This window comes from Taurulus bubalis, assembly GCF_910589615.1.
Source record: "Taurulus bubalis genome assembly, chromosome: 5".
In the NCBI taxonomy this organism is placed as follows: domain Eukaryota; kingdom Metazoa; phylum Chordata; class Actinopteri; order Perciformes; family Cottidae; genus Taurulus; species Taurulus bubalis.
In genome coordinates, this window is record NC_136593.1 from 12,302,414 (window position 1) to 12,317,657 (window position 15,244).

The following is a 15,244-nucleotide window of genomic DNA, read 5'->3' on the forward strand; positions in this document are numbered from 1 at the left end:
AACTGGATACACTACCCTTTAAGGTGATCAATCAGATAGTGGGTAAATGGTGATATCGTTCAAATGTGCATGGCATTACATAGGTGTCAATTTAAATAGCCAACATTGTAGATTAATGTTATTTTATAATTCAACATTTACTGCAGGTTTCACTCTTGGTGTGATAATAACCTGATATCAAAACAGTTATTTCCCAATAAAATCAGATTCAGATTTGATTGACTTGAGACCATGGTTACATGGTTTGGATTAGAACATATACAACTTAATAATGACAAAACAACAGTGCCTGTAACTCTTAATAGATTATTATGCAAAGTAGAACGTGTTGACACACATTGCATTAAATCATTTTCTTCCCTTTGTATCTGTTAGGGAGCTGGTTTAAACTCCCATGCGGAAGGTGAGGAGGTGGGAATGTGAGACAGTTGCTAGTGGACTCAACATGGGTAGGGGCCGAGGCCGAGGGAGAGGAAGGGGCAGGGGATCATCTGGACAGTTGCGGCCCCCCTCGCCCTACAGACTGCAGCTCTCTCCATCCAGGGAGACTCTGACGTACGCTCAGGCGCAGAAAATAGTGGAAGTGGACCTAGAAGGAAGGCTCCATCGAATTAACATCACGGATGCTCTCCCAGTTATTACCGAGGACGAGATGATGGCCCAGGACATTGCTGAGTGCAACAGCAACAAGGAGAACAGTGAACAAACGCAGACTAAAACTAGATCGTGGAGGAAACCCTCAAACAGTAAAAGCAAGAAGAGTGGTAAAAATACGTCTCACCAGAACCAACGGTCCGGCTCCCAGCAGCACACAGGGCCTACTAATTCTGTCCAGCAACCGTCCCACCAAATCCCTCTGCCTGAGCCCATCTTTCGTGTGCTGAGTTCAGTTTGCCCCTCAGAGGCGCCTCCTCTCCCGACAGCCTACTATCGTTTCATAGAAAAGTCAATGGAGGAACAGGACAGTGTGGCGGAGTACGACATGGACGAGGAGGACCTGGCCTGGCTGGAGATGGTTAACCAAAAGAGGGTGTGTGACGGCCACGCCTCCGTATCAGCAGACACCTTTGAGCTGCTGATCGACCGCCTGGAGAGGGAATCCATCTTGGAGTCCCGCAGCCAGGCTCTGTCCCAGAGTGCCGTAGATGAGGATGCTTTCTGCTGTGTCTGTCTGGATGACGAATGTTTGAACAGTAATGTCATCCTGTTCTGTGACATCTGCAATCTGGCCGTCCATCAGGAGTGTTACGGTGTGCCCTACGTACCTGAGGGTCAGTGGCTGTGCCGCTGCTGCCTGCAGTCCCCCTCACGTCCTGTAGACTGTGTGCTCTGTCCCAACCGAGGAGGTGCCTTCAAACAGACAAGTGATGGACGTTGGGCCCACGTTGTCTGTGCCATATGGATCCCAGAGGTGTGCTTTGCCAACACAGTGTTTTTGGAGCCTGTTGAGGGGGTGAAGAACATCCCTCCTGCTCGCTGGAAACTCACCTGTTACCTGTGTAAGCAGAAAGGCAGAGGAGCATCCATTCAGTGCCACAAAGCCAACTGCTACAGGGCCTTTCATGTAACCTGCGCCCAGAAGGCTGGCCTGTTCATGAAGATAGACCCAGTCCGGGAGACGGGTGTCAACGGTACCACCTTCTCTGTGAAGAAGACTGCTTTCTGCGAGCATCATTCTCCAGTGGGGTCTCGGCGGGACGGGTCTGGAGACGAGTCAGTTGAAGGGAGACTGGTGGGGGGCAGGGGTAACCGGGGTCAAAGGTCCTACACTCAAAGCCCCCCACCACCAAACAAGAAGGCTACCAAGGGCCAAAAGAAGAAGAATGCGAAAGGCTCTGGTCGGTCGACACGCCGCTCAACTGTGCCTGTGCTGCTCGTGCCTCAGATCCCCTCTCACAGGTGTGACATTTGCATACTGTCAAAATGTAGATACCCAGCATGGCTTATTCATCTACTGTGGTGTCTACTGCCTTACAATATATTATTAGTATTCTTGTAGGTTTCCATAGGAAACACTCTCCAATCTAATTAGGTTTTGAGACATTAAAAAAAAGTACTTTATACTTGTATTGATATTTAAAATAATCTTACCATAAAGTCATAAGTTCGTGCCGTTATTATGACCATCAGTACTGCCACATAGGTTTTAATGTATAACTGTTACATCTCCACAGGCTGAACACGATCTGTACAGGAGTTGAAGTCCAGAGGAAGAATCAGTTCATGCAGAGGCTTCATAACTACTGGTTACTGAAACGACAGTCTCGAAATGGGATGCCTTTAATACGCCGACTTCATTCCCATCTACAGGCCCAAAAGACTTCAGAGCAGGTAAGGAGAGAGATAATGACCAGTGTGTGCGTTTAAAAAGAAAATTAGAGAAATAAACAAACCTTCTGGTAATACCTAAAAACTCCAATTAAAGCAGGCGGCCACATTGTTTTTTATTTTGTTAATATATCTGTTGGGTGGAGCATGATAATTGATTCACACCAGTATATTTACATTATTTTGAGTATCAAGCCTTCACTGAACCAATGAAGTTTGAGTCAGCCAAGCCACTGGAATCAAACCACTTCACACTATGGTTGTATTCTCACACACTGAAATCAAAACATAAGTCAGGACATCACACTTGGAAATGGCTGGTTGAAATAGATGCCGGGTTTCCACATACCCCTTCACAGCTCTGTTATCTCTGCTGTAGACCTCTCACTGCTGCAGAGGGCGACGACGTGTGAAAAGTTAGGGATATTGGTTACAATCTATTGCTCACTCATTTATGATGGCAGGGGATTCCATAAGCTGTTAAGGTGTTTAAACCATAAAATGCAAGTTTAAAACAATGTACTCTTGGAAGTGTTTGGGATTGTAAAATTCATTATGACAGCATACATTTTTTACAGTAATGTCTCTATGGTTGCTTTTTTTAGTGAAAATGTTTATTGTATGCAAATTGAATCTAAATTGTGATCTATCTATTTCTCACCGAAATTGTCTTTACACAGCTTTTGCTTATTGGACATATGACCTGATCATTGCGGTTTTCTTTCTTCCTGGAGAACTTGTGGGGGACTTATACATAAACTTTCCAATAAGAGTCTGGAAGCTGCCGCCACACAAAGCAAGAGGAAAGACTGATTGCGGTGGTTTAAAGCTAAACAAGACGTGTGTTAACTTTGTGCTCGTTCCTTTTGTGTTCAGAAGGAACCCGATGAGAAGCTTTGTGCTGCAAGAGACGAGCTACGATACTGGCAGAAGTTGAGGCAAGACCTGGAAAGAGCCAGGCTGTTGGTGGAACTCATCCGCAAGAGAGAGCGGCTAAAGAGAGAACAGGTGCGTTATAGAGGAAGTGCGACACAAGCTATAATTGTTACTATGGGGTTATTTTTTACAAGACTTCCGTCAGCATTCTCATTCATAAGCACATCTGTTAGAGCTGAGACTATTTCTCGAGTAATTAGTCGATTGGGAGGAAATTATTCAGCAACGATTTATTATTTTAGCAATTTTCTCAAAAATGTGGACTGTTGATCAAACAAAACATGCAATTTAAGTATATCTTTAAATACCTTTTCTGAGATTTCATAAATAATTCATCATTTAAGAGAAAATAATAGGAACATTTATGAAAATAATCGTTAGGTGCGCCCTGTATCTCGGTTCTATTTAAAGTTTGTTATTCATTTGAATCACCGTAGAGTGACTTGTGTGTTTACGTCATGGCTCCGCAGATGAAAATTCAGCAGGCTGCTCTCGAGTTGAAGTTGACCCCTGCGTTGGTTCTTCTGCGATCCACCTTGGAACAACTGCAGGAGAAGGACACATCAAAAATCTTCTCTGAGCCTGTCAATCTGTCAGAGGTTGGTGCAGTTAGAAAATAGTCTGCTTAAATACACACTTCATATCACTGACTCAGCTAACAGTCTTATTTTCATCATTCACTGAGGTCCCAGATTACTTGGAGTTTATTTCCCAGCCCATGGACTTCTCCACCATGTGTACCAAACTGGAGGGACATGCCTATTGCTCCATCGGGGACCTCGAGAAGGACTTTAACCTCATGATATCCAACTGCCTCAAGTACAACTCCAAGGACACCATGTTTCACAAGACAGCCTTACAACTCCGGGAGGTGGGTGGAGCCGTTCTCCGTCACGCCCACAGGCAGTCTCAGAGCATCGGCCTGGACCCCAGCACTGGGATGCATCTCCCAGAGTCTCCGAACAGACATGGCTTCTACAACTGTACATGGGACGACGGTGAGTTGAGAGAGAGAATGAGCTATTCCTCCATGATCATAACCCTCAAGCCTCATCTGTTTTTCTTTTTTTTTTTTTTAATACCCTCTTCAGTCGACTCTCTGTTGGACCCGGAGAACCGACTGCACTTAACCACAGACGAACAGCTGAAGGCCTTACTGGACAAACTGGACATGGTTGCATCCATGCGCACCAGTGGTGGTCGAACCAAGCGCATCAGGTTGCTGCGCCGAGAGATCAACTCTCTCAGACAGAAGGTGAACCAGCAGCAGCAAAACTTGCAGCAGTCTGTGAATGGCAATGACAAGGACGGTGAAGGAAAAGAGGAGGAAGAGGAAGAAGAAAAGAAGCAGAAGAAAAAGAAAAAGAAGGCAAATGGACCTTTGACAGCCATGTCAAACTCTGGGACAGGTAAAAAAAATACAATAAAATCCTTTCATATATTTTGGCCTTTTGGCCATTGTGAACATAATGTAGCCAGTAATTGCACATTATTTAATTTATTTAGAGCAACAAACAAATATTTATATCATCGATTAATCTGCTGTTTTGTTTTTTAATCATGATACATTTCTCTATGATCCAGATGACTCTCCACCTGTGCTAGAACTCACCTGCCCGGTATCATCGCCGCTGCCAGGAGATGCTCCTCTCGAACCTCCTGTCCTGGGCATCGTACCTGGAGGGCGAAGGTCTCCTGGACGCTCCTACAAGCGTCAGAGGTCATCCCGCAGTGGCAAAAGCCAAGGTGAAGATGAGGCTGAAGTTGGTGAAACGCCACCTTCACAACAGGAGGCCATTCACGAGGTTACGCCGCTGGGGACACCCCCGACTCTGCCTTTGGTTGGAGTCGGTCGTCGTACGTCTGTTCTGTTTAAAAAAGCAAAAAATGGGGCGCGAATGGTGAAAAACAAGTCTCCACCACAACAGAATGGTAAAACGTTGGAGGGTAAAACCAACGGGTTGGACAGCACCCCTGCCAACCCAAATTCACCCAGTGTGACCAACATCACCACCTTGCCTCCCACTCCAAGCGCCTCCCCTGCACCTCCCTCTCCTTCCTCACACCACCTGAGGTCCAGAGGCCCCAGCTCAGAAAGTGAAGCAGACAAACTCCCTCCACCACCCAGAGAAGGGGGTAATGACTAAATAAATCACTGAAATACAACAAGATATTATAAAACGTCCATTTTTGTCAACATTTCATTGGTGTTTCTGCTAGGCCTGACAAATGGAAAGCACACCTCTGCAGACCACGATGATGACGACCAAAAACTAAAGTGAGTATTGAGCCACAGAGGCAATGAGCCCAATGCACAAACTACTAGTACTAACAGATTTGTTCTTCAGAATGCTAAACGTATCTTTATGTCTGCTGATTTACAAAATAGTTGTATTCTTTGATAACAATTTTGTGAATAAAACTTCCACACACAGAAGGGAACAGGTCTTGTATAGCAATTTTAAGGGTGTTGATTATGCTAATGATTTTACGAATCTCAAAACTGTGCACCTCGTCATGCACAAATGACGAGGTGCATTCATCAGGCTGAACAATTCTCTCTCTCTCTCTGACGGTCAGAGTTTTCCCGCGGTGGGACTAACAAAGTATTATCTTATCTTGCATCCCTCCTGTGGATTAATAAAATGGGTGGAAATAGAATCGGGACCAAAAGTTCTATTTACAGCCACAAAAAGCCAGCAGGATAAGAAACCGTGTCTCTCTTTTTATTGACTCGCCGCAACTACAGAAACACACACACACACACACACACACACACACACACACACACACACACACACACACACACACACACAACAAATAGCGCTGTCCATTATTCTGAAGCAACAGCTAAGCAATGGCAACATTAATCTCCAATCAATTCTTAGTCTTAAAAATCACCTAACTCTCTCGCTTTTCTCTCCTCTTGTTTACAGCTGTAGTGTCTCGCCACCCAAAAAAAGTCGTGGTAAACCTGCGTTGGCAAAGGTTCCTGACAGTGAGCACGGAGACATCTGTCGAGAAGGCAATGAAATGCATACATCTTTGAATGTTTAATGGATGTAAAAATGTTGCATACGAAGTTTTTTATGAGCAATACAATTTCATGACATTTTCCATTTGGGCTCAAGTTGTCCTGAATACAAATTAATTGGATTTATTTGAATATCCCGTTCACAGGACAGTCTACACTTCTGTCTTTAGATTGTGAGTCCGAGCTCGGACCTCTGGATCTAGTTTGGGCCAAATGCAGAGGATATCCATCATACCCAGCAATGGTGAGGACGTCTCTGCTCTTGCAGTTTATGCTGTAAATACTAAGTCTCAAAGCTAACAGAGAAGAAGGCCTCATGATAAATCGGTCCACTTTAACTGACGTTGTTTCTTCCAGATTGTTGATCCCGATATGCCCCAGGAAGGGCTTCTTCACAACGGCATCCCCATTCCAGTGCCTCCCGTGGAGGTGCTCAAACTGGGCGAATGGAGAGAAACGGAAGAAGGGGAAAAGCTCTTCTTAGTGCTTTTCTTTGACACCAAAAGAACTTGGTAAGATTCAGACAGGCCGGCCGGCTAAACCTCATGTCGAATTTGAAAACAAACGCGTCTTTTTGAAAATGATGCCTCTTGGTTTTCAGGCAATGGCTCCCTCGGAACAAATTACTGCCGATGGGGCTGGACGACACCGTCGACAAGCTGCGCTTAATGGAAGGCAAAAAACCCAGTGTCCGCAAGTCTGTACACACTGCATACGACCGGGCCATGGTGCATTTGAACCACGTGAGAGGAAATCTAAACTTCACTCCCTCCAATTTTATATAAAAGTTTTTAGTTGTAAGATTTTTTTATCTTAAACAGGCTGTGTGGTTATTATATGTTTAGAAGCTTCGTCAATGCTCTTATAAAGGTGGGAAAGTAAAACAAAGGTTTAACAGTTGATGGTATAGTAGAGTTTTCTGTCATAAAACTGTTTATCTGATTTAAAACATGGAGGAAAAAAGTGCTTGAAGACATTTTCCTAGATGTGTTCATTTATTCATGTAATTTTTGTAAAAGATTTTACACAACCACTGTTGCTATGTGTCTATAGAAATATTTTATTTTAGGCCAAAGTGAGTCAAGACCTGAGTGAGAGAAGTGTACATATTAAATCTTCAAAGGGAACGTCTTGATTCAAAACATATTTAGATTGTATTTGCCATTTAAAATGTGTTTAATGAAGTGTGAAAGTCCCACTTAATGTTCACGCCATATCTGGACTCCACAGAAGTTTGGCTTTCAAAGAAGAGTTAAATTTTTGCCATCAAAAAAATAACTCTAAAGTTATAAACTATATTTCTAAGTGGAATATATGTCAACTTTATTTTCAAAAGAATGTAAAGGGCACCACACTTAACCATTCCTTCAGATCCTATCGTTGAACTGAGCATTATCTAAAATAACCACAACAAACCTGCTCACGCTGGCATTGACATTAAATTACTAACTTCGTTTGACTCTTAGAAGATGTTTTGAGTGTGTACACATTTTATTCAACAATTCTGAGAATTGTTTAGTTCATACAAAATATTTGTCAAAAGAACAATCTGAAATTAAAAGAAATAGTGATACCGGATGCCAAAGCAAACATTGAACTTTTAGTCCAGATATGATGCGTCGAAAGCGGGACTTCAGAGGTCTTTACTTATTTTTCCATATTGTGAAACTGTGTTATGATACTAGAATGTTGGAGTACCCGGTGCAGCTACTTGGTTAGTGAGGTGCGAAGCCACTACAAAGATGAAGCTGATTATTATTATTATTATGTGGTTATGACAAATTCTACTGCAATCACTCACTGAAGAACTTGCAAATCTGGCTGAAATGACTTGAAAAGCACAAAGCGTTTTAAAGAAGATTTGTAAGATTGGTCCTGGAGGTGTGTGTGTGTGTGTGAACATGTGTGTTTGCCTGTGTACGTGTGTGCGTGCGCGTGTGTGTGTGTGTGTGTGTGTGTGTGTGTGTGTGTGTGTGTGTGTGTGTGTGTGTGTGTACATGTGTGTACAGTATATAAATATATGAATACAACCTCAGTGTAGTAAAGGTGCATGTGTATAGTTTTGTAAATATGTAAATGTATGTTTATATTGGCTTACATTAAGTAATTTAAGGAATGCAAAAATCAAATTTAGATTATAATTTATAATTTGTGGCAGTCGAGAGTGTGTTATTTAAAAAGTAAAATATTGAAAAGATTTATGTATGACGCTAAGTAGCTCTTTGTAACCGTGATGGTATTCACCAACATGTCAGAATATATTCTCTAGAAGTGAGGCGGCACAAGACCTGAGCTCCGTAGGCAGCAGTGACCGCACTAGTCTACAAAAACTGTTTGTTTTTTCTTGGGTGGAACAGGAGATTTTTGATCTTGTCATTTGAATTGTACTGCAAGATCTATAATCTGCCTGAGACAATATTTTCTCACACAAGAATAAATGCTGTTTGAAACAACTGCATGCGTGTCGTCTAATCCCGTTTCATGGAGTCTTTGTATGCTGCTTTAGTCCTGCATCTGGACCTAAACTGAGTTTAGACGTGCACACTCTGCTTCATCCACACTGAGATTCCATATGTTCTTCACAATATACACCCGAACCGGTCACCTGCTTGGCGTCACTGCAAGTTTCTGAATATGTTGCGAGTTACAGTAAATTATTGAAAAAAAGAAACAATATTTATCAAGTGTCTACAATGTATTAGTCACATGTCAAAGCTTGTACTCTACGCATAATTATCTTACAACTCATCTCGATTGGTATGAACACTTGGTCATTTTGAGCAACACTGCCCAAGCACATTCATTTTGGGCTAATTGCTTTAACGGAGACTCAGATGAGGCTGGTTGTACACAGCAGAATGACACAAAGACATCGTGATGACATCGTTAGATTATGGGTTCCCCAATAATTTTCGTGACGTTTCCAGGAAAATAACTTTGTAATATGGTACTAATTATAGTATAATCACTTTTCAGAAATTCAAGTAAATATTCACTCATTAATCATTTGCTGTTGGAAACTTTATTCTTCATATTTGTAGAACTGAACGCTCTCCTTTAAATACATCTCCCATAATTGCATCCAAAGCTCACCTGCCATGCACTTGGGAAAACTCAAGCAATTAACTGGCAGTCTACCAACTGTCTGCATTTCCTTTATTCATAATAGTACCAAATTAAGTAGTCCAAGAAACTCATAGGAAAATATTTCAGAAATGCCAGATCCAGAAAATGTTCTGGTCGGTTATACATGAAGCTCATTCACATCAACATCTCTAAGTAATCAGAAGAAGTGTAGATTTGTGCAACCTGGGATTTATTTCATAATACTATAGACATACTCTTAAGACTTTAATTGACAGAAGAATTCCCCAAAAGGACACAAGGATGAGGCTACTGTTTATAGACAATTATTACAAAACTATTATCCAAAAGGAAGAGTCGTCTGAAGTCGCTACATCAGTGTCGACTGATAATCGTACGAGAAGTACCTGCAGATGGACACTGCGTGAGCTCAGTGGCATCTTCTTAGCTTAACTGGGTGACAATGAAAACACAAAGAATGACGATCGCGTGAAGAGATCAGGTGCAACACGCTGGGATTTCTGCACAAAATGGAACATCAAAGAAACCTGATCTTTTAAATTTGATAGAGGAACATCAGTGGGATAATAAACGACATGTTTTCAAGTGCGGTCCCAGGGACGTGCCACCGCATCCATTGAGGCCTGTTCATGTCATGAGTCGTATGACGCATGGTGGCCCATCCCTGTTCTGGCAGTTCCAGTTGTTGTTATTCCAGTTCATGTTAAGCCCGTAAACTCAACACACATTCATTTCTTGCATATCCTGTTTTGTAACACCGGGATGTTTTTGTTCCATGAAAGAAATCTAAGAACTAAATTGGAGAAAGGTAGTTTAAGTTAAATTCACACCTCTTCTTGACTTACTGCCATGAATAGTTATAGCATATGAATGAACTGTCATCGGTGTGATACATTCACTGTCCGTGAGGAAATCTTCCTTCTTGTTACAGTAATAAAACAATATAAAAACATACAATTAAATACCATTGCAATCATTTTCTACCACAGTTCGATTTAAAACGTACTAACGCTGTTTTGCCCTGACTGTTTCTGATCGAAAGCAGTGATCCAATGACATGCTTTCTAGCTACGGTAAAGAAATAATACTAGTTTCAAAGAGTTCATTCCTTCTTAAATAGTGTAAAACATTTGTAGTGTTGTAGAGATTCCAGTAGTCAATGTCTGTCTAGTGTCCAACAAGAGTCAAAAGGAGGTTCAAAAATATCTTGGAACCAGTGTACAAACTATTGTTGAATGAGGCTGAAGCGTTAAGACAGTCCTATAGAAGAGATAAGAAGCCGTTATCTGTGGAGTCTTGCTGGTCAGATTTCCGAGAGCTCTTGCTGGGGTTTGGGGTGGTTGAATACTTTGGGGGATATCTGATGAATAGACGGTCCTCCTCCTTTTTAATCCACCGTAGAAGCTTAGTGATAGCAGTGATAGCACAGGCCTTCGTCACCAGAGGACTGAAGCAGGTGTACAGCTCAAACTTACTTGTGACCTAAAGTAGAGAGAAAAATTAACAGTTCAAGTGCTATTTTAGCAAACTGAAACAATCAGGCACTGAATTGTTTGACATTTGGGGGAAATACTCTTATTTGCTTTTTTTCCTTTTCTTCCTGCGAGTTAGATGAGAAGATCAATAATCTAAAAGATCTGTTAATTTAATATGAGATCTGTTAATTTAATGAGGCTGCAGACACACCTGTGCCCCATGCTTAAGAGCCTGAGCAGCAGAAATACTTGGGTTGCTTTGTGGTGGAGTTTGGTTTCTGTGTCTTGTTTTTACAGCACAATATTCATGCAGAACAATATAATATATATTCATCCACTCCCTAAACTACTCACTTTATAGATTCCTCCCATCCATTTGTTTGACTTGTTGTTTTACTTCAGCTCTGTCCAAAGGTTAAAAATAAATCCACATACCAGCAATCCTAAAGCTCACTATTTAACAGGCCATGTACATATAGTCACTGTGCTCAGTTAAGAAATATTCCAGCACACGACTCCAGTAAAACCACAACAGCAAGCTTTTACCGATTGTTTCCAGCCTTTCTTCTAAGCTAACTATTGAATGAACAGATATGAGTGCAACCTCAATGTTCTCACCCAACTCTCCGTAAGTAAGCAAACAAATGTATTATACAATTATCAAATGATCATATAGTGATAATTTATCATAAACACAGCAACAAACCCAGGCCAGCAGAGTTTCCCTCTCAGCGACGTGGTAGATGAGCTTGAGGGGTCTGGAGGTGCTGTGGATGCGGCTGTGCATATAACGATAAAGGTCCAGCAGTCTCATTTTTTCCTCTTCACTGCTGTATGGGGCCTCCATCTCTGGGCTGCGTGCAACAACACATTGAAAAGGTTACAGACAGGAAAGGCATACAGAGTTTCCACATAAACAAAGATAGAGTGATACACAAAAACACAAGGGCTATGGTGTGCTGCAGAGACAGATGCACTGGCTAACTAAACTGTCTTTTTGCTCTACGCAACTTTATTCTGAGCCATGTAAATACAATGTGTATCATCATTCAACGTGTAGGGATTTGATAATTTGTATGATTTCACTTTCATTGTCACGGTTTTGATTGCCTGCCTTGCGTATGTAATGAAGCACTCAATGCTGTCAGCTAATTGAGAGATAAGTGGAGTGAATTGGCAAAATTAGTGTTAGGCAATTTGACATTTTTTGTGTTTGTCTGTGCCCTTGTAACTGGAAGCTCATTTTAACCATTTTAACCATTTTAACCATTGTATTCTGAAAAAGGCACTTTCCTTGTTAAACACTAACCACACTAAGCTATATTTTCTTAATAGAGGAAGTGTGGGCTTTCATGATTTCTCCTCGACAAGGTATTTACACTTCTTGAGACTAAGAAAATATTATATCTCAGACACATTTATAAAAACAAAAAGAGGTATTACACATGACAAGTGCTGTCTAATTTGCCTACATGCAGAGCAATTTGTGTTTGAATGTTTTACAAAAGCACTTTTTTTAAACATAAGGCACCAGTTTAGGCTAGAATGTCTCTGCTGTAGTTGCACAGAGAATAACAGACACACACACAAACACACCTGGTGAACTGAGTTAGCTGGCGGTAGTTGTCTGGCACATCAAAGGGCTTGTACATGAAGTGTCTGAGGTCTGAAACGCCCACCTGGCTCACGCTGTATGACTGGACTTTGGCTATGAGGCTCAGGAAGTTCTGAGCCATCATGGCCTCCTCTATCTTCCTCTTGCACTCGGCTACAGCGTAGAAAGCCTCCTTGTCTGTCGAGAGCAGCAGCAAGCAAACCGTGCATTCTGGAGGGTCCAGGTAAGAAATGTATGCATAAAAGTAACAGTCAGGATTAAAGAGGGGGAGGCAGATGGGAGTCCAGATCTCTCCAGCCTGAAAGGCAGAGGAAGCTCCGATTAGGTTGAGCAGAAGGTGGACGTCAGCGGGCTCCAGCCTGGCGTCCTCGATGACTGTCTTTTCTTGGACGATGGTGAGCAGCTGGTTCTTGGCAATGATGATGGAGAAAACCAGATTTGGGGTGATTGCTTTCTGCAGGATCTGGCTGAGAGAGTCCCTGAGAGATGAAGCTATGGGCAAGCAGTGTACTGCTGCTAGCAAGAAGCTGGGATCAGAATCCACCAGGTTGAGAAGACCGTCTAGGATCTTCTCTGAGCCCGCCAGGAGTCTCCTCAGGTCGTAGTTTTTCTTGTGTTCAAAGATGCGGGAGATGCTGGCCTGGGTGAGCATGCTGATGATCTGGTAGTACACATAGAGGAGCTCTCCACGGATCTGCTGCTCAGTCTGACGACTGCTAGAGACACACACCAGCACGAGGGGCCCTTTCTGTAAGAACACCACGATCTGCTCATCTGATGGAAGAAAGAAAAGACATCAGAAAACATTCAGGATAATACTGGAAGTAACGTTGAATGTCTGCTAACAATGCCTCTTGTGATCAACAGCTCTGCAATCAAAAATAGTCGACGTGTTGAAAACTTTGAAATGAGTGTAAATGTAAAAGGCATTTCCAAAATAATAAAAAACGTACTTCAAATAAATCCAAAGTGAATGTGAAAGCACATCTGTTAATGCATAAACCTGCCCTTGCTCATTGTATTTCTCAATGAAAGTTGGTAATAACTCGTTTGTTCCCTTCGGCAAACCAGAGCCACTGCGGCCACATTTACTGGCTTCTCCTCCACAATACACAATCCTCTGTAAAATGTCTTCACTTGCTCTCATTTATGTAATTAGACAATTACATTTAAAATAATGTTACAAAAGTTATGTTGGAAAAGAAATCCCAATAATGCTCTCACCTGAATAAACCGAGCGGATGATGTTATCTCCACTTTGAACAAAGGAAACCAGCGCCATCATGACTCCCATTGTAGATGAAAGAGCCTCTTCACTGCCATATCGGGAATAGATGGGTTTGCCTGCTTCACTCAACACAAAAACATGCTTCCTGTGCTGCCGCCAGCTTTCAGCTGTCACATCCTCCTCACGGTGAGATATAAAAGCAGGAGTTTCCTGGATGCCCGCCTCCAACAAGGGAGATGACCTTCCCTTCACACCTATTCCTTGCTCCTCCAGCTTGGCCTTAGCCAGCATTGTAACGACAAACTCCCCGGAGTCGCTGCGGTCATTGTCAGTGGCAGCATCCTCGGTTCCTTCGTCAAGTGTCGGGGAAGACACATTGTTCTGACACTCAGAGTTTTCTGTCTCCTCAATCTCCAGCTTTGTTACCTGGTTAGAAAGGTGATCTGTGTCCAGACTCTTGTCCTCTGCTGTAACATCTGACAGGATTGAATCTGCAGGCTCCGGTTTGTTAACATTGGTGCTGTCGTTTCTCTCCACCGGATAAGGAAACATGTGATTCCCCAAGAGGGAGAGAGACGTCGCCAAGGTGTCAGCTAAGATGACAACAAAAATATAACTATGAAGTAAATGATAAAGAGTAAGATGTAAGCTCAAATGTGAATAGATTTAATGAAAGATTAAATCATTTACCAGGTGGATTGCTCTCACGGGGTGGATCACAAATCTTCACTCCCTGTGCCTCTCTTTCTTGATGATTGTCTCTCTCCATGATACCATCCCAGTCTCTACAGATTAAAACAAACAAAAGACACACATATTTCAACCAAACAATTCCGAAAAAAACAGCCCTATACCAAATGTATGTCGGTAGTTGAACCGTGCATGCATCACATTATCCTATGAATAGGAACACTTATACTGGACCAGTGGTCAGGTCACATGATTTCAGAAGAAAACTGGTTACAGAGAATTACAACTGCAAGATACCATACAGACTCTGGAATGCAACTCTGATTACAACTTCCAGCAGTGTGGCTGATGTTATACTGCAGATAAACGACAGTCGATTGAGACGAAGTATTTGACCGCCACAACTCAGGAACTAACTCACGTTTATAATCTCTTAACTTACTTATAAAGCTATCTTGCTCACCTAAAGAAAGATTACTTTTTCACCCTGATAAATATTGTACTGTGAATTCCGTTGCAACTCAGTAAATGCCGGCTGCAGTTACATGGCTAACATTGACTGCTAGCAAGCGACACACAGACATAGATCAATTTCATGGCCTCGATTTAACAGTGAGCTTGTAAGCAATCGTGGTCAGCTAAAATTAGACAGATAAAGAAAAAGAATAACACTTACGCTTTTGTACCGTCGAAACGTAGGGTTGCACATATAATTCACTGCATCAACTTTCATCAGCAGCCCGGCAGCAAACAAGCTGTCAAGAATGAGAAGCAGAAAACAAATTGTCCTCTTACGACAGCAGACATCCGGAATCTCTACTGACAAGCTAAAC

General features: G+C 42.2%; 2 protein-coding genes across 2 annotated transcripts; one reads left to right on the forward strand and one right to left on the reverse strand.

Moving 5' to 3' along the window:
- Window positions 1–394: 394 nt before the first annotated feature.
- brpf3a (bromodomain and PHD finger containing, 3a) lies at window positions 395–8,736 on the forward strand (the record flags this gene model as incomplete). Its single annotated transcript, XM_079218569.1, has 12 exons — window positions 395–1,899; window positions 2,175–2,331; window positions 3,205–3,336; window positions 3,735–3,863; window positions 3,950–4,262; window positions 4,356–4,673; window positions 4,849–5,400; window positions 5,485–5,542; window positions 6,201–6,289; window positions 6,445–6,542; window positions 6,656–6,810; window positions 6,900–8,736. 12 exons carry the CDS (start codon window positions 395–397, stop codon window positions 7,081–7,083), a joined length of 3,690 nt encoding a protein of 1,229 aa, XP_079074695.1. The 3' UTR covers window positions 7,084–8,736.
- A 635-nt stretch (window positions 8,737–9,371) lies between these two features.
- Window positions 9,372–14,499, reverse strand: mon1bb (MON1 secretory trafficking family member Bb). The gene is made up of 5 exons (XM_079217662.1): window positions 14,412–14,499; window positions 13,718–14,314; window positions 12,475–13,267; window positions 11,585–11,732; window positions 9,372–10,885 (listed from the first exon to the last, which is right to left on the reverse strand). Exons 1-5 carry the CDS (start codon window positions 14,488–14,490, stop codon window positions 10,664–10,666), a joined length of 1,839 nt encoding a protein of 612 aa, XP_079073788.1. The 5' UTR covers window positions 14,491–14,499; the 3' UTR covers window positions 9,372–10,663.
- Between the last annotated feature and the right edge of the window lie 745 nt (window positions 14,500–15,244).